At 44.6% G+C, this 25,819-nt stretch overlaps 2 protein-coding genes across 6 annotated transcripts in view; one reads left to right on the top strand and one right to left on the bottom strand.

Moving 5' to 3' along the window:
• Nucleotides 1-1,930, top strand: part of LOC310696196 (ephrin type-B receptor 5) — a 157,018-nt gene extending 155,088 nt beyond the window's left edge. For all 5 annotated transcript variants that reach the window (XM_083481395.1, XM_083481393.1, XM_083481392.1 and 2 more), the window contains one exon: nucleotides 865-1,930. In XM_083481395.1, the coding sequence (XP_083337521.1) occupies nucleotides 865-973 (109 nt within the window). In that variant the 3' untranslated portion in view covers nucleotides 974-1,930. The remainder of the gene's footprint in view (nucleotides 1-864) is intronic.
• A 931-nt stretch (nucleotides 1,931-2,861) lies between these two features.
• The window catches only part of LOC310696205 (transient receptor potential cation channel subfamily V member 6-like), a 73,065-nt gene continuing 50,107 nt past the window's right edge, over nucleotides 2,862-25,819 (bottom strand). Inside the window, exons 6-15 of the mRNA XM_083481420.1 lie at nucleotides 24,467-24,642; nucleotides 22,921-23,067; nucleotides 22,099-22,311; nucleotides 20,048-20,134; nucleotides 18,849-18,925; nucleotides 17,664-17,829; nucleotides 15,691-15,757; nucleotides 12,332-12,600; nucleotides 11,661-11,767; nucleotides 2,862-5,313 (exon numbers count right to left, since the gene is read on the bottom strand). Of these exons, the coding sequence (XP_083337546.1) occupies nucleotides 5,025-5,313; nucleotides 11,661-11,767; nucleotides 12,332-12,600; nucleotides 15,691-15,757; nucleotides 17,664-17,829; nucleotides 18,849-18,925; nucleotides 20,048-20,134; nucleotides 22,099-22,311; nucleotides 22,921-23,067; nucleotides 24,467-24,642 (1,598 nt within the window). The 3' untranslated portion in view covers nucleotides 2,862-5,024. The remainder of the gene's footprint in view (nucleotides 5,314-11,660; nucleotides 11,768-12,331; nucleotides 12,601-15,690; nucleotides 15,758-17,663; nucleotides 17,830-18,848; nucleotides 18,926-20,047; nucleotides 20,135-22,098; nucleotides 22,312-22,920; nucleotides 23,068-24,466; nucleotides 24,643-25,819) is intronic.

The following is a 25,819-nucleotide window of genomic DNA, read 5'->3' as shown; positions in this document are numbered from 1 at the left end:
GGGAGCAGGAAGAAGAGACGGAGTGGAAGTTCCATTGCACTCCCAAAAGTTATTTAGCAATTTCAGTTTGAGTTGGATACAATCCTGGGTTTAATGGGAAGCTGCAACAGTATTGACTCTCTGATGAATGTGCCTGTATGATGCATGTATTTGCAAACTCGTATTCATATCCATCACATATTTTGTAATCCCAGAAATAAGTTAAAATAAGAGCTCTGTAGCTGTTCATATACTGTACTTAGTTCACATTATCATGTAAAAATGCAGTCCTTCCTCCATATCTTTCCCTTTCCCTAATAGCACCTTCTGTGTCATCCCACTCTGTTGGGTTTCCCTTATTGCCCTTTGCTCTTTTTAACAGGGATGAACAGGCATCACCCTCTCTGTGTGTCCTAAATTTCTCAGCTCCTAAATTCTATTTTGATTCAGTGGTTTTCTAAAAAGCCTGTCCACACTGGAGCATCTGCAGGATGCTGTGGCTTCAACTTCCTTCAGTTCTTTTGCAGCTCCCCCCACCCTTCTATATTAGTCTTGCAGACATTTGTATCGATAAAACAATGCAGAAGAATTGCAAGGTGGATGTGTAGCAGAGCATTCCCAATGTCACATTCCTTTTTCTGGAAGGATTCCCTTACCTAACCATTAGCAAATTTCATACGAACTTCCTGCCTTTTATTTGCTTATTTAATTTTCAAACATATAAACCTTTTCTGTTGTTGAAGGTTTTGACTTGACGAGGAAAAAACCAGCCGAATCATTATTTATTTACCTTTGTAAAAATAACATATGTGAGTTTGGCAACGCAGAGAACAAAAACCCCATCTAAGTTCTTCCTCCCTTTTTTCCTTTTCCTTTTACTTCCAGGGACATCCAGCACATTGGCATCAGCCTAGTTGGCCATCAGAAGAAGATTCTCAACAGCATCCAACTCATGCGCGTGCATCTCAATCAGCTGGAGCCTGTTGAGGTCTGACACAGAGAGCACACGCCAAGGACTTGGATACTGAAACGAACCTTTTGTTGTAAAAGGGAGACAGAGGAGTAGGTTTCAAGCATTGATGGAGGGTGCATGAGATGTTGCCCTCCACATCACAGACCGGCGCTCTTGGAGATTTGTAGGGTTATTTTTTGTTGTTCGGGGTTTTGTTTTTTTTAAAAAAAACCATAACTTGAGACACTACAAATCCTGTGGTATTTAGATAAGGGTTGACTTGTACATTGAAGTGGGTTGGGGAATTAGTACACAGGGTAGAGCTGGAAGGATAGTTTTGGAGTTCAAAATGAACCTGCTGCCATTTCTATGCCTGGGCCGGCCGGCGGGCTTTGTACTTTGGGTTGGCAGCCTCTCAAAGACGTCTCTTGAGCCGGATCAGGCACAATATAGAGTTGAAACTGAAAGCCGACAGACTCTTGATGCCAAAAAGAAATCCCTTTGAAGCTTTTGTTCCAACCAGGGGGATTTGGTTCTGAGAAAAGCAGCAAGCCTCACCGCCCCACATCCTCGTTGTGGCAAAGACAGCTGTACAGCGACGCAAGATGGCATCTCAGACAGTGAGTTTTAGGCACCAATCATAGGGTGGCAAAGCGGGAAGCAAGCAGACCTGACCCATTTGGGCACAATCCACAGGGGTGGTCTCCAGCTCATTTTGAGTGGGACTTGCACCGGAGGACTTCACAGGGTGGGTTGGGCCCTGTATTAATTAGGGAGGGGGGGCATTTGGGTTTTCCACCTCAGGCACCAAAACATTCAGGGGCAGCTATAGGTCCTGCATTCATCCTCCCAAAGGAGGGAACCAGGATAGCAGCTTTTTAGTAATCAGGTACTGGGAAAGGGATGAGATTCTGTTTAGAGAGCAGAAGGTTCCTTCTTGGCAGTTTCCAGCTGGATATTCATACCACCAGAAATGAAATAAAATATTTGACAGAGGAATTAAGTGTGTTCCCTAGGCTTTATTAGATGAACACACTGATCTGCTTCTGATCCAATGCCAGCACTTTTTAGATGCATTTTTCGATGCTGAACTACATACAGGCAGCAGTGTGGATGGACCAGTTTGTACTTTGCATTATTTTTACCGCTCGCCCTCCTTGAAAAAGTGCCTGGATCAGGTGCAAAAGTGCAGAAAGATTTTTCACCCGACATGGAATACAAATGATCCCTTTACCTTGTGGTTATATGCAGGTGGTGTCCTGCTGGCAGACAGTGGGGTGGAGACGCACAGCAAATACATAAGCTGGTGGAAAGGCAGAATAAAAATCTGCAGAAGAAATAAATGCATTTCCGGGGACAACACAAGGTGAATGGGGAGGCAGCTCCCCATCAACACTGTGCAGTGCTCAGGAGGGGCATTGGACATCCAAGGAGATTGCATATATGTTGAGCATCACCCATGCATGGAAGTCCACTTCCATGCGCAGCTCTGCACTGTGGCCTCAAGGTAATGCACTACATTTTAGCAGTGTGCCTTTAGCGATTGGTTTCAGTGAATGTATATCCCTCCATCATGCATTTGATGCAGGGGGTTGGAATGTGTGCAGAGGAGGGCATATCACCCCACAGCTCAATCAAATCTGTACGTATGCATTGCAGCAGGTAAGGGGGGAACTCTTGGGTGATCCTGCTGCCCAAGGTCTTTGGATTAATGTAATAAGTATAAAGGCAGAAGTAGTCACCAATTGCCACTGGGAAGAAATTGGCATCCAAGTTCTGGTGTGCTAGAAAATGTTGGCAGTCATATTTTTAAAGCATTACAGTGTTAACATTTGAACATGCAAAACAAGGGTCACTACGCTGTTATTGAGCGGGTTCTTTCCAGAAAGGCAGCCTAGAACCATCTAAAATAAATAGACTTGTGCAGACGTAGCATTTAAAAAAATGTATTTTGTAACAGGAGCTTTAGAGAAAATGTTCAACAATGGATCCATAAGAACCCAGGACAAAGGAATCTCTGGATTTCGTATTTAACATAGCTCAGGTTTAAAATTATAATTACTTCAACCAAGACATAGATTGCACACGCCATGTTTGCAAACAACACAATACAGAATGGACACCGCACTCTTCTAAAGTTACCCTCTGACACCAAAATTAAACTTAAAGAATTGAAGGTCTCGGCCGAACATTTGATTGAATTTGACAACAGAGACCTAGGAAGATGAAGGCAAAATTCACATGTACAATTAAACAGGGAAATGAGGTTTAAAGCACAGTATCACTAACAAGGTGAGCACTGGCTGAGCTAGTTACTAACCTTCCCCTGTTAATTTTCTCCACCAACCTTTTCATAAACTTCAGCCTCAATGGTAGGCAATGGCATTTTTTTTAAAAAAAGAATATAATTAATCAAATTAGCAGCGATCTACTTTCTTCCACCAGAGAGGTGGCAATGATAGCCCCAGAATGCTTCCTCATTTCACCCCCGGTAACGTATAGATAACTAAAACATGTCATGTGACACCCCCTTGTTGCAAGCTTCTCTGCCCCTCTCCCCTCTACTTCACTGACAGGGTAGGAAGCAGAAGATGCTACGCTATCTTGTCACGTTCCACATGTTAGTTTACTAGACAGGCCCCAAAGGGCAGATGAGACCCAGGGTTGCCGTTTCCGGCAGTAGCCGTGCAATCTCTGCATTGTCACATTTCACCAATAATAAGGCAGGCAGGCAGGAATACTGATCTCCTGGAAGAAACACCGAAGAGGAGACGAGAGATGATAAATGGGTTAAAATATAAATTGCACAAGGAACAGTCTGAAGCAGGGGTGGGGAGAGTGAGTGCAAGCAAGACTGAGAGGAGAGAAAGAAAGAGACAGAGAGAGAGAACAAAGAGAGAGAGTGTAGAGCACAAAGCAACAAGCAGCCAAAGATGGAGCTCAGAGCAAGAAAATGAAAAGCCAAAGAGCAGAAGACAGTGCACAGAGCACGAGACAGCAGAGTGCGAGAGAGCATGCAGAAAAATGACGCGCTGCCCCAAACCTGAAGAAAATGAGCTTCTGATCAGAAGAAGCAGCCGCAACAGACCTTAAAAACACTCCTAAAATTAGAAAGCTGCCTGCAAACTGCAAAGCTATTCCCTTTTTACATCCAAGTGCAGGGCCAGGAGGCCGAGGTTTCGGTTGCCCAAGTCTAGATTTAAACTATGCATTAGTAACTAACTCCGTACTCTTCAGCTCGGCTGAGCAGTGCAACACATTCCCCAAGGAAGGGGCTGAATGTCCTTCATTTACCAGCTCCTAGGGGTCTCTGGGGTGGAACCAGATGCTACAAGGAGCAATCGCGAAAAGGGGGGATGAAAAAATGCACAAAATGACCCGCGTCTCTCTCTCTCTCTCTCTCTCTCTCACACACACACACACACTTACATGCTACACATGACCAGGGTGAGAAGAGGCAAAGCAGCAGCAACACAGGACAGCAGCATCTCCATCCTTCTTGCCATGGCTGCTGTTCCCCACCCCCCTTGGATTTACCTTTCACTACTGGCAAAGGTGTGGTGAACTGTATCCCAGCGGGACTAGCTTATTCCTTAGAATCTCTTCTTGCTCTTGACAGCCATATATAAACTTAAGGATATTACCAGCTCTTGACCCCACCTGGAGTTCCATGAAACATGCAGTAGTGGCTGCAGGAGGAAATCTATTCTCCAAGAACACAAGAAAAGTTAGACCCAGTGTTCTCTCAATCACCACTCAAGGTATAAGATCTGCAACACTCGTGGGAAGTTCTGGGGGGGAAGTGTCTTTGTCCTCAAAGGATGCTACAATCTTGGTTGTCTCCCAAGAAGTTCTCCTGGACTTGTAACAATTATCTGATGCTGGCGTGCTTGCTTGCACTTCCACAAGAGAAGACCTTCCCAGGTCTTCTCCTTGCAGCAATTGTGGGCTCCAAACTATCAACAGTCATTTGACAGTTGTCAGTGCCAGAGAATTTTAAATAAGTGTGGCCATTGCAATAGCCCTGAGTGGCCTCTAGCCCCTATGTCACAAGGAGACGCTTCCACAGGCACAAGGGCAACAGTTCCCGCGCTCACACATGGTAGACCTCTTCCTCTTCCATAGCATGGTTGGTGTATCCTGGAAGCTGGACCAAAGTGTTGCGCCTTATGATGTCCCAGCCGCAGTTTGAGCTCCTCCGCGATAAATTGGGTGTGTCAGAAGGCGTGCCAATGGGCACCTGCCTCGTTGAGCAAGTCTGTCCGCCATCTTCTGCCCCCGCTGGCAATTTGCGCTTCAGGTACTTTTCAAAGGCATCCCTTCGGTGGGGCTCAAATGTTTTAGGCTGCTTCGGCTGCCGGTTTTCACAACGACTTTCAACCCTGCAGGCAAGAGAGAAACAAAAACAGGAAACGGTTTACTGCCCAGGTTTGGTCCTCTTTCCAAGCTAAAGACAAAATAACTTTGTTGTGGCTAACTGTAATGTTAAATCAGCATGGCCAACTGTAGCATTAAAAACTTGTCAAAAACCTGAGCCAAAGGTGTATGGGAGACTATCGGGCACAGTGTTGCCTTTACTCTAGACTCATAATTAGAAATATCCTTGAATCTTCTGGAAAACAGCTGGAGAAACCTAGTGAAATGAAAGCTAAAAATCCAGAGAAACCCAAACCACTGCTCAACTTGGAGTTGGGGGAGCAGGATGGACCAATATGCCTTACTTTTGTTTTGCCTTATTTAAAATTTTGTGAATTCTATGAAAGGCCTTCTACCTTTCCCCCATAACTGATGCACTATGTCCTTGTTTTTAAATTCTGAATCAGGAGAGAGGGGAAATCTGTTCTCCTTGCTCTGACTCCCCTAGCACAGCAGAAGCAAAGAGAAGGCAATCAGCTTTGGCCAATTTCTCTCCCCATCATCTGGCACTTTTACTATACAGTGCATAAATTTAACCTGTGGGATTCAATTGCACAAGATTCGCTGGAAGCTAAGTAGGCCAGAATTAATTATGCATGTGATCATGACCAGTAAGAGCTCAATGCAGATTAGCAAGAAGACAATACAGCTATGATTATACTCCATGAAGGCCATTTTCTGAATGGCAGTTTACAAGAGCCCACTAACCCTGCTGGCAGGTTCATTCATTCCCCCTCCAAACTACAGGGGTGCAGAATCAGACAGGCACCAAGAATAGATTCCCTGCACAATTGCAGAATCCTCTACAGAGCCAGTGCCCTGTGTATGATCTGCCCCCATAACCCAGTACTATGTGCCACCACCACCCCAAAGAACAGGACTAAAAAGAACATGTCACACCCCACATTTCCCTCTCTTCCAAATGCCGTGCCAAAACCATTTCTGCATTAATATAATCATAGGGTCTTGGAAGTGCCTGCCATTTTCAGCGATTTTTCAAAACTCGTGGAAAAATATGTTTGCATTATTTTGTTGCTGTTGCTCTTCGTGGCTCCATTTTGCTGCTTCTAGCTCCTTGTAGTCTTCAGCTTCATGCACCCACAAGTGCCACTTTGTTCTGCTGGCTGTGACGGCAACCCCCATGATTCATTCAGGGATATAGTCAAGTACCTGGATAGCTCAGTTGGTTAGAGTGTGGTGCCGATAATGCCAAGGCTGCAGGTTTAATCCCTGTGTGGAACAGCTGCATATTCCTGCATTGCAAGGGGTTGACCCAGACAAGCCTCAGGGTCCCTTCCAACTCTACAATTCTATGTAACAATGCTATGTTTCAGGTGGTGAAATCATGAGCACACAGCATCACACAGGGTTGCGACAGCCAACTGGGCAAATTCATCCGTGAGGGCAATGAACAATAAGGCCAGTGGTATTAAGCAGCAGCCAAGGGGGAGAAAGGAGTCACTGGAATAGCAGCAGAACCATGCAAATTATTAGTGTGAGTGCGTTGGATTTTGAAGCCGAAGCCCAGGATCCCTTGCAGCAGAATGGGAAGGAGGGCCCTCAAATACAAGACAGTCTCTGGATAATCACATTTTGACGGGAGGGATGCTGCCTAAAGAAAAAGCATCCCTGGGAGAGCATTAAGTCCACAGAATAAAACTGCCCAACTTGCATCATTGCAAATGCACTATTTTCTGAGCAAATATTGAAATCAATGAACGTTATTTGCAATCATCCTTCCCTGCCCCCTTGCTGGTTGCCTCAGATTTGACCTTTAAGAGTAGCAAACCTATCTGATGGTGCAGTAAGGTTGCTTTGGGATATGGCGTTGTATTTTCACCCCTTGGCAGAGTCGTTTACAGTACAGTGGTACCTCGGGCTACATACACTTCAGGTTACATACGCTTCAGGTTACAGACTCCGCTAACCCAGAAATAGTACCTCGGGTTAAGAACTTTGCTTCAGGATGAGAACAGAAATCGTGCGGCGGCAGCAGGCTAAAGTGGCGCTTCAGGTTAAGAACAGTTTCAGGTTAAGAATGGACCTCCGGAACCATTTAAGTATGTAACCAGAGGTACCACTGTATGTTATATACAAATATCCATGGGCTTCGCTGACTAGCTGCGGTAGTGAAATGGTCCAATTACTAACCAGAAAAAAATATGTTAACAGGCCACTTGTGCATTTGTCCCACAAAATGAGCGGCTCAACCTTTATCTCAAAATGATGGCCGTCCTTTGGCAGTAGCCCCATTCAAGTGTTCTAAAAACCTCATGTGATGTGGGGCTGACCTACTGCTGTCCACATCCACCTTCCCCAAGTTGGAAGGAGGGCACCTGAAGCACAGATCCTGCTCTCCTGCTGTAGGCCGCAGATGACTGATATAGAACCTGAGAAAAGCAGGGTTGAACAACGTGTGGAGAACCTAAACAAAGAGAAACAGCTTCCAATGCAGATATTGCACCAGCAGCCCATGGGGGGTGACGGTATGTGTGGAGCTGGTCCAACTCCGCTTCACAATACATAAACTGCACCAAAGATATCATCCACATTTGTTTCTCTGTTGAGAGAAACAGGCAAGGTCTTCTGCTCCCCGTTTCCCCACCATAGTTCAACACTCAAGGGAGAAGCACAACTGCCAGAGCAAAGCTCTTCCACTTGAACGCAGCTTCAGTCTTACGACATAAAAGATTATATGAAGCTTCCATTCTCAGTGGCCTGAAACTCTTATGTCCGTCCAGGGGAAAGAAATGCTTCCCCCTTGTGTTCTGCTGGGGAAAGTACGGGGTGGCGGTGCAGAGATCAATGGGGCATCTCCAGATCGAGACAATTGTGACAAATCACTCCACACTTTGTCATACCCCCTAGGCAAAGAGGTAGAATTACCCTCCTTGCAAACGCAACTAATTCAATTATATGGAGCTATGAGAGCGACAGCCTCCTGCCTTTAACAGCTGTTACCATTCCTGTGCCAACTCCCGAAATTCAAGTTAGCAGCATGTGCTGATGCAGTGCTTGGAGTGTCTCTGTGTATTGTTGAGGAGGGTGGTTAAGGGAGGTTATGAGCCCTGCTTTACAGAAGACAAATCTTCAATTTGAAGGGCGATCAGAGGACAGTCCTCTGTCTGAAAGTGTCAACTGTCTGAGGGCTGTCCAGTCCAAGTCTGCTTTAAAGATAAGGAACCAGAAAAGATAGAAAGCATGGACCTTGGCATCACCTATCAACACTTAGTAGCACTTGGAGAAACCACTATCCTGAGATGCATTGCATTTCTATTTAAATTACAGAAATCACAGTGTTACCTTGGTTTTCGAATTTAATCTATTCCAGGAGTCCTTTCGACTTCCAACACCGTTCAAAAACCAAGATGCGGCTTCCGATTGGTTGCAGGAGCTTCCTGCACTCAAATCAGAAGCCGCGTCAGACATTCGGCATCCGAAAAATGTTCGAAAACCGAACACTCACTTCCAGGTTTGCGGCGTTCAGGAGCCAATTTATTCGGGAGCCAGGCCGTTTGACTACCAAGGTACCACTGTATTTGTAAATTTGTATCTTGATGCAAATTGCCATATATAAATTTTGTGCCGATTTTGTGTCTTTTTTTATGATGTTGATGATGCAAACCCTCTTTTTGGGAGGACATTGCATAACTGGTGATCCTATTTGGGGGGCGGGCATTGCTGAAGAAGGCTAGCATTCAATATTCTCCATTTTACAGTACAGTTCTGAAATGTAGAGTGTCCTGGTAAAAAGAGCAAGCAATTTGGCAATTGGGAGCAGATCTACCTTGTTACATTTCTGCATGATAAGCTTGGGTTTCTTCTTCCCACTCCCACATATCCAAGAGTGAGCGGTGTTCATATCTTAGGAGATCTAATATACATACTGGTATGTATTAGGAGATCTAATATACATACATGCTGTCCACATGACCCGGAAGCTGTACGCCGGCTCCCTCGGCCAATAAAGCGAGATGAGCGCCGCAACCCCAGAGTCGGTCACGACTGGACCTAATGGTCAGGGGTCCCTTTACCTTTACCTATACTTAGCAGGGAGTAGCTGCTGCTCCCTGTTGAGTGTACACATAGGGCTTACCCACACTTACTCTTTCCAGGCAGAGGTCTGCACTTTAACTTGTCTGTGTCAGAACAGGGTTTGTTTTTGTCCTGAGCTTTTCCCACAAAATGCTATTTAACGCTCAATCAGAGCAAACGTCAATTCGGGTTTTCTGCAGATTGATGTTTGCTCTTTGAAGCACAGGTTTTTGCAAGGAAAGCTCCAGAGCAACAAAAATGGGAGTTTGGACTGAGAGATTTAAATCGCAGGCCATGCCTGGAAAGCCCAGGTTTGTTGCTGTGAAATGGACCTTGGAGAAAAAGGTAAACAGAAAATCATCAAATCCAACAGCCTCTACACTAGAAATGTACAGAAAGCAATGAAAACCGAATGAAGATAATTAGAACTTGGCTTGCTGAATGGGAGTTTCCATTTCTCCATTGCTAACTTTTAAGAGAAATGTTGTAATATTGCTCTAAGCACAACAGGTGTTCAGTTGCTAATGTTATCCTTCTGGATTGCAACCTGAAACCATTATAGTGTAATGTTTACATGAGATCCTGATTCTCCAGAATTATTCACCTATGTCACTTGTGGAATTTTCCAAAGCAGCAAAGGGGTTTTTGTTTATTGTTTTGGAAAGTTTGAACAAAATATGTCGAACTATTACATAAACTGAAGGTTAAAGAGAAAAAACAATATAGTTTCCACCTGCTGTGAAAGAAAAGTATGGCCATTAATTTATTGGAAAGTGCTGCAGGGATCACAGCAGCTTGAAACTTAGCACGGTCACAGTTTGCCTGTGTAACTAGTGTTGGCAAAGCTATTAATTTTAATAACACCAGAGGTTAGGAGTGTATCAGATGTACACATAGTACACAACAAATAACCCAGAGCCAGCACATGACATCTGGGAAGAAGGCATTTGTGCGTATGCTTCGATTTGCTGAAGTATAATAATTAACTCCCCCCCCCAACTCCAAATAAGATCTGCAAAGATAGGCAAATTTAGATCATGCTAGAATCTAAATGTATGCAACACACAAAACGGCACAAGGTTTCTTGCTTAGCAGCCAAAGCACGAGGGAAGAATCCCACCAAACCAACACAGCACTGTGAATTATAATAGTTGGGAGTTGCCAGGAAATGTTGCCTAAAGCAAAATTTGGCAGTGAATGTGGAGGTCCCTGCTTGGCCAAAACACCAGGGGAATTTTCAGGGCTCTAAAAGGGCTTCATAGGCAACAGAGTTTTTTTAGATGGGGTTCTATACATTTCTTGTTGTCATACTGTCCTGGCACAGAGGGTAGGCACAGACAAACCTGAAAACCGGTGCTGACCTGAAAGTTTTGCAAAAATAATGAGAGGAGTTCAACACCACACTAAGGCAATCGTTCCATCGGGGCAAACATTTGGGCTTGTTAGACAGACTGACCCTCCTCCTGCGTGCTGTTCCTGGGGTACTCCCATCCCCATCCCAAACTAACTTTGGAACCACAAGAGAGGGAGGAAAAACCCATTGCGCAAGCAGAAGTCCTTCCACAGGGCTTCTGCTGACAGGATTTATTAACCTACCCAGTAACTAGAGTCCAAGGGAGTCTTTCGGAAATGTTTCAAGCGAAGGGCTGAGAAACTGCTGCAATTTCCCACTGGAAAGGATCACTTCCTAAGTGAACATTAATGGAAGCATTGCCTTCCCTTTAATAGGCTTAATATGCCCTTAGTGATGTATCTGATTGGCCACAGAGCATTCCAGTGCGCTCACATCCACTACATGATCCCTCATTAGTTGGAACGCTATGAAGTAGACAGGCAGAGAGAGAAACAGCCACAGTGAATCATCAGCAGCCAGGGGTGAGGGTGGGGACCATGGCTGTGAACACACATTAATCAAGGGGATCTCCCTTGGAGAGGTTCAATCAGCACAATGGATTCTTATCCTAGTGTGTGTGTTAGCTGGCTTACCAATGCCAGGATGGCTCCATTATCAACTACATTTTTCAGTGACCACTGCTAATGTAACTATCACCACCTGTACTTGAATACAGTTAATTTTTCCTTTGACCTCACTGTTTACAATTTCCCAGACAGAATCATGTATAGCAAGTGAGGACAACACTGCATGCAGACAATGGGGTGAACTATAGTCTACAAAAGCTAATGTCATAATAACGTTGTTGGCGTTTAAGGTGCCAAAAAGTTGGTATTCAGCATAGGAGATTAACAGGAATGACTATGATGGACAAGCCAAACCTACCTGAGATACCACCGGTCGCCCAGCCCATACTCCTGCCCCCAGATCCCAGACCGAGGCCAGAGGCATTGTGGGAGTTTGCGCTCTAGCATGACAGTAGTTGCAACAACCTGAAACACACAAGTTTAAAAAGATGGGTCATTAGTTTCATTGAACCTTGAGGGAAAGAGAGCTAGTGCCCCCTTAGTCAATTTCAATCCCCCCCCCAATATTAAATTCAATTCCACATTAGTTTACTTTAAAAAAGGAAGTCCAGCATTTTTGTCTGCCATTTTGCCTAATGCTATTTATTTTATTTTCTTCATATAACTTATATAGCACTTGATTTTTTAAAAAAACCTCAAAGCAGTTTATAAAAAATAAAATAATAAAATTGTTACTATTATTATTATTATTATTATTATTATTATTATTATTATTATTAGCATTACTCACCATTCACCAGCAGGTTCCAAAGGCTGGTTATAATTACAACAAATTAAAATTCAGATTTGAATCTGTTATTTGCATCTTTATGCCCATGCTGATGGCTCCTTCAGGAGGAAGCGCCAAGTACAAATTTAATAAATAGAGAATTATTTTTTAGACAGTTGTAAACATAAACAACACAATCAGCTCAGGGAAAGGAGTCAATCATCATCTTCAGTTAACAGGACAAAGCGTCAATCAATCACCTGGGCTCTCCAGAGTTCGTCCCGTTCGTGGGCCACACGCCAGTGGGTGTCCCCCATCATGGCAATGAGCAGGTTGAGCATAAGGAGAGTGGCGATGACAGCAAAGGCAGAGTATGTGATCCCATACATGAAAGGCAAGTCCACTTCGTAGTTGGCAGGTCCATCAATGATGGTCAGGAAGAGTTCAAAAGTGCTAAAAAGTGCCATGGGGTAGTTGTAGAAGTGGCCCAGCTCATCGGGGTCTTCGGTTTGGAAGATAATATAAAATGCTGGAAAAGAAAGAAGAAGAAGAGTGAGATATTCCATGTATCAACATTGACCCATGCATAACATGGGTTTCATATATGAAGGGGATCTTTAGGACATTTGCCTATTCTGGGCAATATTGCATAGCTTTAGATTTCCTCTCGCTTTCTTGCGGGATGCTGCTCATTCACCCTTGAACTCTATGTATCCAATGGAAGACCCTCCCAGGATGCACAGGTGTTAACAGTTGGCAAATCAAAGCTTCTCCCCTTTCCATTTTCCCCTGCTTGATGGCATGGGGCACTAAGAATTCTCAGTAGGCAAATATACTGTGTGGTTGCCTACGTGAAGTGAGTGTAATAGAATCATAGAATCATAGAGTTGGAGTAGACCACAAGGGCCATCGAGTCCAACCCCCTGCCAAGCAGGAAACACCATCAGAGCACTCCTGACATGGTTGTCAAGCCTCTGCTTAAAGACCTCCAAAGTAGGAGACTCCACCACACTCCTTGGCAGCAAATTGCACTGTCGAACAGCTCTTACTGTCAGGAAGTTCTTCCTAATGTTTAGGTGGAATCTTCTTTCTTGTAGTTTGGATCCATTGCTCCGTGTCCGCTTCTCTGGAGCAGCAGAAAACAACCTTTCTCCCTCCTCTGTGTGACATCCTTTTATATATTTGAACATGGCTATCATATCACCCCTTAACCTCCTCTTCTCCAGGCTAAACATGCCCAGCTCCCTTAGCCGTTCCTCATAAGGCATCGTTTCCAGGCCTTTGACCATTTTGGTTGCCCTCCTCTGGACACGTTCCAGTTTGTCAGTGTCCTTCTTGAACTGTGGTGCCCAGAACTGGACACAGTACTCCAGGTGAGGTCTGACCAGAGCAGAATACAGTGGCACTATTACTTCCCTTGATCTAGATGCTATACTCCTATTGATGCAGCCCAGAATTGCATTGGCTTTTTTAGCTGCCGCGTCACACTGTTGGCTCATGTCAAGTTTGTGGTCAACCAAGACTCCTAGATCCTTTTCACATGTACTGCTCTCAAGCAGTAATATGTAGTCAGGCTCTTTCCCCAGCTGCAGCTTTTATAACCAAGCAAAACAATACCTGGTCATGCATACTTGCATTTCCTCATATTCATCTTTTATTCCCCCCCCCCACCTTCCTTTAGTTGTCTCCATCACTGCTGACGTTTGGATTCTAAGCTACTTGAAGCAGGACCTGACTTCAAAATAAAGTAAAAAAATTGATGTATTCAACTCTGAAAAGTTCCACATTTGCTGACTGATGCCCACACTCTGAAGCAGCCGTTTTATGACTGTGGCCCACACCACCCTCTCAAAATGTTCAAATGTGTCCATTTTCCCCAAAAGGTTGTGAGCTCTCATATAAATAATAGCAGCAGAGGATCTTGGAGAGCATTTTAAACTCTGTTCTGTGACACAGACAAGATGGCCAAACTGTCACTGCCAGGTACCATCGAAAATCAAGCGATGTTAAGTTAGGGTGCATAGAATAATAGAATTGCAGAGCTGGAACCCCTGCAATGCAGGAATATACAGTTGTCCCATACGGGGTTCAAACCTGCAAGCTTGGCTTCCAACAAAGTCATTATGCTCATAGAACAACTTCTGCCCCCTCCCATGCCCCCCTCAAGTCTGCTCCAAGAGGAGGGGAAATTTGTTGCATGAGAAGAAGAGGAGTTTGGATTTGATATCCCGCCTTTCACTCCCCTTCAGGAGTCTCAAAGCGGCTAACAGTCTCCTTTCCCTTCCTCCCCCACAACAAACACTCTGTGAAGTGAGTGGGGCTGAGAGACTTCAGAGGAGTGTGACTGGCCCAAGGTCACCCAGCAGCTGCATGTGGAGGAGTGGGGAATCGAACCCGGTTCCCCAGATTACGAGACTACCGCTCGTAACCACTACACCACACTGGCTCTCAAGAACAAGTCATTCCACAAGCAAAACCAAAGTGTCTCATGGCAGCTTGAAGGTGAAGAAATAGGTTGTGGCATTCACCTTTCTGGACCAGAGCCCACCTGGTCAGGTATGAGTGTAAAGAGGAGAATTGTTGGTTTTTAAACAAAAGGTCAAGCAATGCAATAGACAGCCATGGGTGTGTCACATTACTCAGATGCAAATAAATATGGAATCTGATCTGGGTAACCCAACAAAATCAAAATGAAAAATCAATTCACGGATGCGACACTAATAACTGCGTTTCCCCAGACAAGGTGAATTTGCATCCACATGGGAAAGATAAGCCGGTGTGTGTGTGTGTGTGTGTGTGTGTGTGTGTGTGTGTGTGTCATTTTCCTCTTCCTCTTCGCACTTGCCTTGGGAAGTCTTCAATCCATAGGACTGATGGCACAACACCATTTCACTCCCTAAGGACTAGATTCACCTCCCAACACCACCACTGTGCCTCACTTTGCATTCATGCTTTTGTGCTGCTCCGAAATACAAATCCCATTCCAGAGCTGAATTAATCTACTGTAGGTGCACTTTTGAGCTTCGAGGGTGTACTGGGAAACAGAAGAAAGAAAAATGATGGAGATGAGAGCCAGCAAGGGCAAGGAAGAGGAGGAGGAAAGGGGGTTGTCTTAGCTCAGTGGCAGAGCACAAGCTAAGCAAGCAAGAGTTCCAGCTACTGATGTCTCCAGTTAAAGGATCTCCAGCTGCATCTGGGCTTAGGAAATACCCAGGAGAGCCCCTTCTAGTAAGGTCAGACTGTACTGGGCTGAATGGACCAAAGACTTGGCTCATCATAAAAAACTGAGCAATTATTACAGTTGTTATAGTATTTTACAGGGTACAAATTTGCTTTTAATTTGTCCAACGCATCATGTATGGTGTACGTTATTCAACATTAATTTTATCTTAACTCTCATTTATTTTAGAGATTGGGTGCTATTTTATTTTAATAGTTATTCTGTAGATAGAGGATTATGGCACACAGAACTTGGACAGTCCACAGCCAAGGACCATCTTTCTTGAGCTTCTCTGACTTTAGCTCAGCTGATACAGGGCACCCGTTATCCTCCATCTGCAATATGTGAATACAAACAATCATCAGACTTTTTCAGAACAGCCTGGAACATGTCACCTACCAGAGGCAAAGCCAAGGATCACCACTGCCATCAGCCAGCAGAAGCGCATAAGGTCTCCAAATATCATCTGCACATGTAAACAAAGGAACACACAGGAATGAGAAGCAACTCCACTCTCGCACAATCCTTGACACAAGGAACAGACGGCTAGATCAGACAAGAACCCTTTGGGATCAGACTGGACATGTGAAAGCCTAGTAAAAAATACGGTTAAATGGAGGTGGAATCAGTCCCCCACCCACATTTGTCCAGCTTTTGAAAAACTGGAAATGATAACAAGAAAAATGGGGGCCATTCCTCCTATGTTTCTGGGTTTGTGGGGGGCTTCACATTTCTACATCAGACCATATTACACTAATGCTAATCTAAGGAGGAGGAGATCAGGGGGAGAATCTGCCATCAGATGTGATCCAATTGTCTGATTCTATGTAGAAATACTTCATTTCATTTGCGGTGAATCTACAGTGGAACCTTGGTTCTCAATCTTAATCCATCCCAGGAGTCCATTCGACTCCCAAAACCGTTCGAAAACCAAGGTGCAGCTTCCGCTTGGCGGCAGGAGCTTCCTGCATTCAAGCAGAAGCTGTGTCAGATGTTCGGCTTCTGGAAAAAATTCAAAAACTGGGTTTTTGGCGTTCAGGAACCAAAGCGTATAAGTACCAAGGCATTCGAGAACCAAGGTACGACTGTATTGCCAATTTATACAGACTAGAGATGCATTCAAAGGGACTGCTTATAGGGCACAATGCCCACTGTCATCTGTCTGCCATTCCATCTCCCCCAGGGAGGAAAATCACCTTAGAGAGGATGGCCGAGATACCAGGTGGTGGAATACGCCCAGGGTAAAGGTAAAGGGACCCCTGACCATTAGGTCCAGTCGTGGCCGACTCTGGGGTTGCGGCACTCCTCTCGCTTTATTGGCCAAGGGAGCTGGCATACAGCTTCCAGGTCATGTGGCCAGCATGACTAAGCCACTTCTGGCAAACCAGAGCAGTGCACAGAAACGCCGTTTACCTTCCCGCCAGAGCGATACCTATTTATCTACTTGCACTTTGACCTGCTTTCGTACTGCTAGGTTGGCAGGAGCTGGGACCGAGCAACGGGAGCTCAGCCCGTCATGGGGATTTGAACCGCCGACATTCTGATCAGCAAGCTGTTTAACCCACAGTGCCACCTGCATCCCAAGATGCCCATGAGACCCCTCTTTTTTTCTTGCCAGCGTAGAGGTGCTTTTTCCACTGAGGATCATTACAACCCCATGATCCCAAAGGAGAAAGATCACTACCCTGGCAGTGTTTTTACTTCATCAACTGTCCAGAAAGGAGAAAACACCCACAGCGCGTTCCTATCTTCAAGGGAGCTCTCTACCCCCCATCCTTGCCTCCCAAGGGAGTCCTCCCCCCAACTCACTGTGGGTCAGGCATGGGTGACTTTGCATTTCCAGGGGGGAAGCAACATGCTGTTGCAGATAAGTGATACTGCACAGGCAGTGGTTTCGATATCATTATCTCTGGCTGGAGTTGCGGGGAGGTGAGAAGTGGTTGCACAAACTGTCATGTAATCATGTAATTAAGCCAATTGCATGTGATCTGCAACAGTTATTGAACATTACTATTGCTTTCTGCGCTTTTAAATAGGGTCCATGTGGTACAATTAAGCTAGCTGCAAATAATAATTAAAACAACAAATCCAGGCCTGCATTGCAGAAATCACATCTATCCATGGAGATAAAGGGGCAAGCTTCCACACATTCCTAGTTCTAGAGCTTTCCTAAACAGCTAGCATGTGTATCATGCGACTGGGTGTCAGAAACACACGCTAAACAAACAAACATTCTCTATTACGGCCCAAAGACCCGCAAAACAATTTCGGAAGTGAAGTACACAACTTAGGCAGTCATGGTGTTTTATCCAAGACACGTTGATGCATTGCAGCTTCTTACTTCCTCAATCGACCACTGATTGCTTACTGACCTTCTGGATCATGATAGTGAAGGGCCCCAGCATCTGAAACCCTCGTGCGAAGTACATAACGTTGCACCAGCCAAGCACCAGAGCAAAGGACATGGGGACCACCTCTCCGTTTGTACTGGTGAGACGCATCACCATGGTCACCAGTATCATCCAGGCATATGTGATACTGCACAGGGAGAAACAGCAAAGGAGAGTGGAAATGTTATAAGGACAGAAGTCCCCTAAAAGATGATCAAGTTGTTTATGTATGCTATGACAGCAGCAAGGAAGCCCAGTAGGTTTCCAAGCACAATTCAAAGTGTTGGTGCTGACCTTTAAAGCCCTAAATGGCCTTGGCCCAGTGTTCCTGAAGGAGCATCTCCACCCCCATCATCCAGCCCGGACACTGAGGTCCTCTTCTGAAGGCCTTCTGGTGGTTCCCTCACTGCGAGAAGTGAGGTTACAGGGAACCAGGCAGAGGGCCTTCTTGGTAGTGGCGCTCGCCTTGTGGAACACCCTCCCATCAAGGAAATAAATAACTATCTGACTTTTAGAAGACATCTGAAGGCAACCCTGTTTAGGGAAGTTTTTTATGTTTGGTGTTTTATTGTGTTTTTAATATTCTGTTGGGAGCCACCCAGAGTGGCTGGGGAAACCCAAACAGATGGGTGGGGTATAAATAAATTTATTATTATTATTATTTATTATTATTATTATTATTAATTCAAAAGTGGGAAGAAGAAGAAACTCCTACAAAAGAAGAATGGATAAGCAAGGTGATGGACTATGCAGAAATGGCAAAGTTAACAGCTAAAATAAAGATAACTTCATGATGACAGCTTTGTGGAAGAATGGAAGCCTTTTTCAGGCTATTTAAAGAGATATTATAGTATGATGAATTCGCAAGCAGGATTCAAAACATGAGCAACAGAAAGAAGACTTACTGTAATATCGTTATGATATAAAAGACGGGGTACAGAAAAGGGGGAGAATATAAAATCACCATGGAAAACGAGATAGGAAGTTGAAAAAAACCACAAAATTATGTATTGAAGGGTATATGTGGAAATTTTCCTTTTTCCTTTAAATTTAATGAAAAAATATTTTTAAAAGGAAATGAACACTAGTCCTCTCCCACAGCCTTTCTGATTCACAGATCTTTATCGCTTGACCCACAATCATAAATCAGCTAGAAAGGAACCTTACATGATGACATGGAAAGGTCCTCCGAGGATAGTTTGCCCAAAGTATTTGGTGATGCCAACTCTGAAGATATCTGGAATCTGAGACAAAGAGCCACTGATCAAAAGTGTGCTTACTTTTTTTGAGAAAAACCCCCAAAAGAGATTGATGAACGTTTTAGATATCCATCCATTTATTTGCAAAGAAACAAAAACAGGTGCCTAGACTTAAATCGGGCCTGGCAAACTTGCACCCGGATTCCCAAAGACCTTCTGAACCCAGCTCAGTCCTGGAAGCTATGAAGCAATCATCACAAGAAAAGTGACTATTAGCCACAAATAAGACAGTCATTGGACAAAGAGCACCAAAGTCAAATACAACAACCGCTGGATAGGCTTGAGGCATGCAGCCTTTCCACTGAACATGCCACACCATGGACTATGACTGTTTCAGGTTTGTTTATAATTAGATTGAACTAGTTTAGGGAGAGAACCATGAATACAGTGGTACCTTGGTACTCGAACGGCTTGGCTCCCGAACAAATCAGCTCCTGAACGCCGCAAACCCGAAAGTAAGTTTTCCGGTTTGAAAATGTTTTTTGGAAGCTGAATGTCCAACACGGCTTCAGCTTGAGCACAGGGAGCTCCTGCAACCAATCAGAAGCCACGCCTTGGTTTTTGAATGGTTTCGGGAGTCGAACGGACTCCTGGAATGGATTACCTGGGAGTATCAACAGTCATAGTCCACTGATTTCAATGGCGGCCTGTGAACTTGTTCAGTTCAAACCCTGTTAACTTCCTCTAGATCAGGGCCTGTGTGGCAGTTACAACATTCTGGTTAATGTTCTGAATCATGTGTGTGTGAATTCAGTCTAAAGTAGAGTATTAGCTTCTCCTGTCACCCTCTGAATCTTACAAAGATGGGTATGTTTCATTGTTCTCTGTTTCTTCTAGATTTGTTTCAAACACTCAGCAATCCCAAAAGTCCTTCCTTATTTTTCCCTTTGCCAGCTGATTCCATCGTAGCTGTAAGAATTAAGTTAACAACTAACACCTGGTGTTTCTTTGTGACAACAGCGCATTCTCCCCCCAAAAGATATTGGTGGGCATAGCAATAGCTTAATGGGTACCATTTTCCCCTAATACCACTGTATTTAAAATACTTGGAAACCCACGCTCTCTCATTTCACACAAGGACTCAGAAGTGAAAAGTGCTTTTCTTACCTCCAGAATCAATATCACTATGGCTCCAATAACAGTGATAAGCTCGCCCACCAACCTGAGGTCATCTTCAGGGGTAAGATAAGATTCCTGAGAAGAAAGGGGAAAAAAACATAATCCATACAGTTAGGAATATCATAAAGTCAAGAGGTAAACTTATCGATCAAACCTATAGCCTTCTGAACTCAGATCTAATCTTGAACAGATTCAGAATTCCTCCTTGTTCCACCATAATTAAGGACACCACTGATGTCTCAGATCACATTAATAAAAGTTGCGTTCTCTGTGGCTGCTCCTCACTCCTCAGTTTGGGAGTCTCTTCTCCTCTTCTAGCAAAGCCAGAGCCCATGCATTTTCCAGAAGCAGTAGGGTATGTTTTTATTTGAACTTGTTTTTGTAGAAATGCACATGGTGGAATAATCAGCATACTAGTATCCACCCCAAGACTTTCAGCCCAATTAAACAAGGAATTAAATCATCACACTCTCAAATGGATTTTCTACATCTGATTGCTCATATCCTGTTCAGTAAAATCTAGAAGAATAGGCAAAAAAGGAGGTGGGAACATTTAGGAACCTGGACTCAATAGCCAGCCTCGCCTCTGTATTACCGTACAATTCCCTGGACTAATACTAAAATGACTTCCAGTTGTGTCTGAAAATGGCATCTAATTGCCAGGCATCTTTCATATATATTCTAGCTCCAAACTAAGTGAGCCACTTAACAACCATTTGAAGCAATTTAGGGGGGAAATTAATTGGGGCAACTCAGTCTGCCTGTCTTTAAAAAGAGAACAGGCTTCAGCCCCCTCACATCCTGCACATTAAGTGCTGATACCTGCACTTAGGAGATTGAAAATAAATACTTCAAGGTTGCTTGGAAGCAAAATTATAACAGAGAATATCATAAGCATGGTGCTTTTGTAGAAGTTACTGGGCTTCTCAGATCCCAAAAGACAGGGGCTGGGGAAACAGAGGTGCTGAAACAACCTAAAGGGAGAAAAAACTCAGCACTAGAGCAATGGAACAAGCTCAAGAATCACTAGCGCACTTGTGTAAACAGGATTGGGGGCAAGTGCTGAGTTCGGCGTTAGCAGCCTCTGTACCAACACTTGATAGTTCCATCCATCACTAGACTCTCCAAGTGTCCCATTTACCAGGGACAGTCCAGAATTTACAGAAGCTATCCTGGTTTCTGATTTGATCCTGGAATGTCCCTCTTTTCCTTAGGATGTCCCTTAGGATGTTGCAGGGCATGAGATACACGTAGTAAAGCAACGACCAGTGATTTAATGAGGTAGAGTGTGCAACAAGGAAGCTCGCAGCCACAAAAAAACTGGGTGCAAAGTGCTGAACCTCAAGCTTCTGCAACTCAGTCCAATTGTAGGCCTACATAGCTCCAGTAACGTGTATGTCTTCATATTCTGGGACTTCCCCCAGAGTCAGGTGGCCACATTAGTTTCCAAACTGTTAGCAAGAATCATCTATCCCTCTTCTGCGTTCTACCACTGAGCTACAGTCCTCCCACAACCAGTGTCTCCAGGTAAGGTGGAGAGAACTGACTGTACTTTATTCTAACTGGGGCTCATCATGTTCCCAATTCAAACAACAGACCAGCTCACTGTTGGGCATCTTTCGAATTATACTTTCCCACATTTTAGGGCGTTGGACTAGATCACCCTCAGGATCCTTTCCAACTCTACAATTCTCTGATTCCCACTAAACTATTGAATAGCTTGCTGCTGTGCATTGTGCCAGGCTTTTGGTCATCATTGTTCCTCATGTTGCAAACCTACACATGGGAGCAAATCCCACTGAATGCAGAGGAACTTACATATAATTGCTGGGTAAATAAACAACTAATTAGTGTTCTTTCTAACTGTGCAATAATTCACCATTTCCCCTCTAATTTTGCCTGCTAACTGTTCAGGAAACCTGCTATATCTGGGATACCTATCTGCGGCAATCAATGCGTCTTTTTTAATTTCCTCCTGGCGGTGGAAATTGCAGATGACTTCTGCATCCTTAATAAACTCAAGTTGAGTGAGGATTTACCTGCAAAGGTTTCTGAACGTAGATTGTGTTATCCCTTTCATTTGTTTTGTTAAAGCGCCGTTCTTTCAGAGGCCGGTAGACGCAACACATTGTGAAGCAAATCATGTACAAGACGTAGAATAAGGCCAAGATGCAAAAATACGGCCTTCCATATTTATTCCACTTCAGGCTTACCAGCTCATTCACAGGGGTAAGGTCTAGGATCCGCCGAGCCTGGAGAGTATAAAGCAGGCTTTTGTCATTCTCTTCCCTAAGGAGAAGACACACCCAGAAGTAAACAATCCTCAAGGACAGAAAATACATTACACCCCCCTGTGGCTACTCATAGGAAGCTCAGTGCTGGAGGAAAATCTTCCCAATCGTAGAAAAGTTAGTCTGCCATTACTGATCCTTCCTCACTGAGGAGCCTGTATAAGCTGCCAAGAAAACAACAAACAGGGCTTTCTAGAAGGTCATTTGAAAGCTACTTGTTCTAGATAAATTTAGCGCAGACCCTCCAAGTGTCCCTATTTTCCAGGGGCAGTCCTGGATTCACAGAAGCCACCCCAGTTTCTGCTCTAATGCAGGAATGTTCGGCTTTTCCTTAGGATTTCCCTATTCTCATCAGAGAAATGTTAGGATAGGAAGTCCCCAGAGCTTTTTTTCAGCCAGACCTCACCGTAACTCAGTTCTGGCACCTCTTAGGTGGGCACCATTGCCATTGTAAGGGAACAAGGGGGGCATTCATGCTAAGTTCCAGCACCTCTTTTTCTACAAAAATAGTGTTGGACATCCCTATTTTCATCAGAGAAATGTTGGAGGGTAGGTTAGTGTAACAAATACCTCTCTCTTTTTGGTGGTGACAATGAGCTCCAGAAGCGACTGATCATCACCCCAGGAGTCAATTTCTGTGAGGTCATACAAGGTGGATGTCAAAGGCCCAAACATCCACTGGATGTGCTTTCTTCTTTGCATTAAATGCTGGAACATCTGGTTATTGGGAAGAAAAAAAACTCAGTTAGACTAGACCCATGTCAAGGTGGTTGCTACAGATTGTGCAGTAACCCCATGACCCCCCGCGGAACAATTTCTCTCCCTCTTTTTCTATGAAAGACTCAAAAAATTCAGTACCATAGGGGAAGAGTGTACATAATCATAGAATAAACCTCATTGCAGTTATATTGGCAGAAATCTCATTGTATCTAAATCATTTTTCCAACCGTAGCTCAGGGGTAGCTGACATGGTGCTTTCTAGATATCAGACTACAACTCCCATCAGCCCCAGCCAGCACAGCCAATGGTCAGGGATGAGAGGAGTTGTAGTCCTACTGCCAGAGCCCATGCCCCCAAATGTATATTTTCTTGGGGCTTAGTTCCATTCTCATATAAAACTAATCCAACTCATTTATTTTGCTTTGTCATACCCACAAATGCTCCTCCTGCTGCAATTTCATTGGCCCAGTTAATATGTTGTCCAATATGGTGGTTGCTGCTAGGAACCCAAACCATATGAGTGCCACCACACAGACAGCTGCCCATATCAAGAGCAGCTCACAGGGGCTGAATCAACCCACCCACACCAGAATGTGTGGTTTGTTCATTGTGCAGTCCTTTGCCCTTTTACAGCACTTCCTCCAGCAGTTTCACCAGAGATGCACTATGGTCTTCTCTACAAACTTTAATGACTATTCATCCCAGGAAAAAGAGGGTCATGGGAGATGGGGCTTAGAAGTTCAGTTGGGTTTAGGGGTCACAGCACAGCACTCACGGATGGTCCTACTGTCTCACCAGTGTTCAAGTATTCAAATGTGTGGCTAAGGTAAAGGGACCCCTGACCATTAGGTCCAGTCGTGGCCGACTCTGGGGTTGCGGCGCTCATCTCGCTTTATTGGCCAAGGGAGCCGGCGTACAGCTTCCGGGTCATGTGGCCAGCATGACTAAGCCGCTTCTGGTGAAACTGGAGCAGCGCACGGAAACGCCGTTTACCTTCCCGCCGGAGTGGTACCTATTTATCTACTTGCACTTTGACGTGCTTTTGAACTGCTAGGTTGGCAGGAGCAGGGACCGAGCAACGGGAGCTCACCCCATCACGGGGATTCGAACTGCTGACCTTCTGAACGGCAAATCCTAGGCTCTGTGGTTTAACCCACAGCGCCACCCGCGTCCCATGGTGTCTGTAAACTGTAGCATATGAATCATGAGGTGGTCCATTCTGTTTTAATATATTAATGATCGCTGCATTTTTAGTTTTGTTATGTGACTTGTCAGCTTTAAAGCCTTAAGTGACTTCCACAAAGGAGGCTATAAATACATTAAAACGAAAACACAACACAGCAACAACCAACAGCTACGACTGCAGCAGAATACAGCTGCGTACTCATTTACTCACCACTGTGTTGCCCTCCACACCAGCCAACTTAAAGGGAGTGAGCCCCTGGTTGTTGGGGACCGAGTCCAGGCCCACCAGCTCCTTCTCTTCCTTGTTGTAGCGAAGAAACAGATTGTACATTTGACAGGCAGATGCTTTGTTTGGTTGGAGAACCAAGATGTGGAGGACAGAGTTACCTGCAACAGTACAAAGTGGAAAAACAAGAATCATTCTGATATCCTGAGGAGACTTTTATAGGCGACCAATGGCCCCTGTTCTGTCTCACTAGCAATCTTGGAGGCGTTGCTGAAAGAAGAGGCCAGCATCAAAAAATGAGGCACGGAGTTCTTATGCTATAGACAGATTCATCAATAAAGTTTGTTGCCAGGCTATGGGTCTGGGTTTTTCCTTTTCCTATAAAGAGCCTTATAGAAAAAAGATCCATGAACAGCAGAATCAAACAGAGTAACGCTTGCTGTTGAGCTGTAGTATTTCTGACAGGAAACACTGAAATATGTAACCACCAATGTGGTGAGTCCAGCTACAACTAGTCTATGATTTTTCTAATCATAGAACTTGGTTATTAAAACTTGTTTACATAGTTAGTGGAATCAAGTGTAAAGCTTTCCCTGGACTATAGACGTCCCAAAAGCCTTTGGGTTCCTCTGGGAGGAAGGGCAGGATAGAAATTAGCACGGATAAATAAATAAAATAAGCCCTCCCTGCACATAGAAAAACAGCATGTCAGGGAGAAAGCTAGGCTCAATCTTCCCTAACACACTGATTCTCCATTGGAAGGGTGTTTGTTTTGGTGTGTGTGAGGAATTCAAACATAGTCAGGGCAACCAAAATGTCCAAGAAGATGGAGCACCTCCCCTCTGAGGAAATGTTGCAGTATTTTGGGAATTTTAGAGAAAAGGTGAATATCAGGCACAGGCACCAATTCTATGGGACTGAGGACACCTCATGCCCCCCCTCCAAGTATGTGGGGTCGAGGCAAGCCCCCCAATCTTCAGGGGCTGGGCTGTGGTGGCGAAGGGCCCTACTGGGCCTCCATGTGGTTGTGGCAGGCCTCGGTGGGCCTCCCCACAGTGGCAGAGGGCCCCACTATGTGTGTGACATCACACGCGTGTTGAACGTGTGACATCATGTGCATGTGACAAGCCCCGCCCCCTTCATGTCCAGCGGAACTTGGTGTTTCTGGTATGAGGTGACGGGCTTGGGATCTGCTTGAGAATTTCCCTCAGGTTGGCCACTGCGAGACTAGATGGGCTGCTAGCCTGACCCAGAAGTCTCTTCTTATGGTCTTAGCCGCACACCTGCTGCCCAGTCACCCCAAAGCTTTATCATTAGATTCTACCAATTATATAATGA

This window comes from Podarcis liolepis, assembly GCF_965112155.1.
Source record: "Podarcis liolepis genome assembly, chromosome: 17".
Taxonomy (NCBI): Eukaryota; Metazoa; Chordata; class Lepidosauria; order Squamata; family Lacertidae; genus Podarcis; species Podarcis liolepis.
The sequence above is the reverse complement of the archived record's forward strand: the minus strand, read 5'-3'. Positions and strand labels throughout refer to the sequence as shown.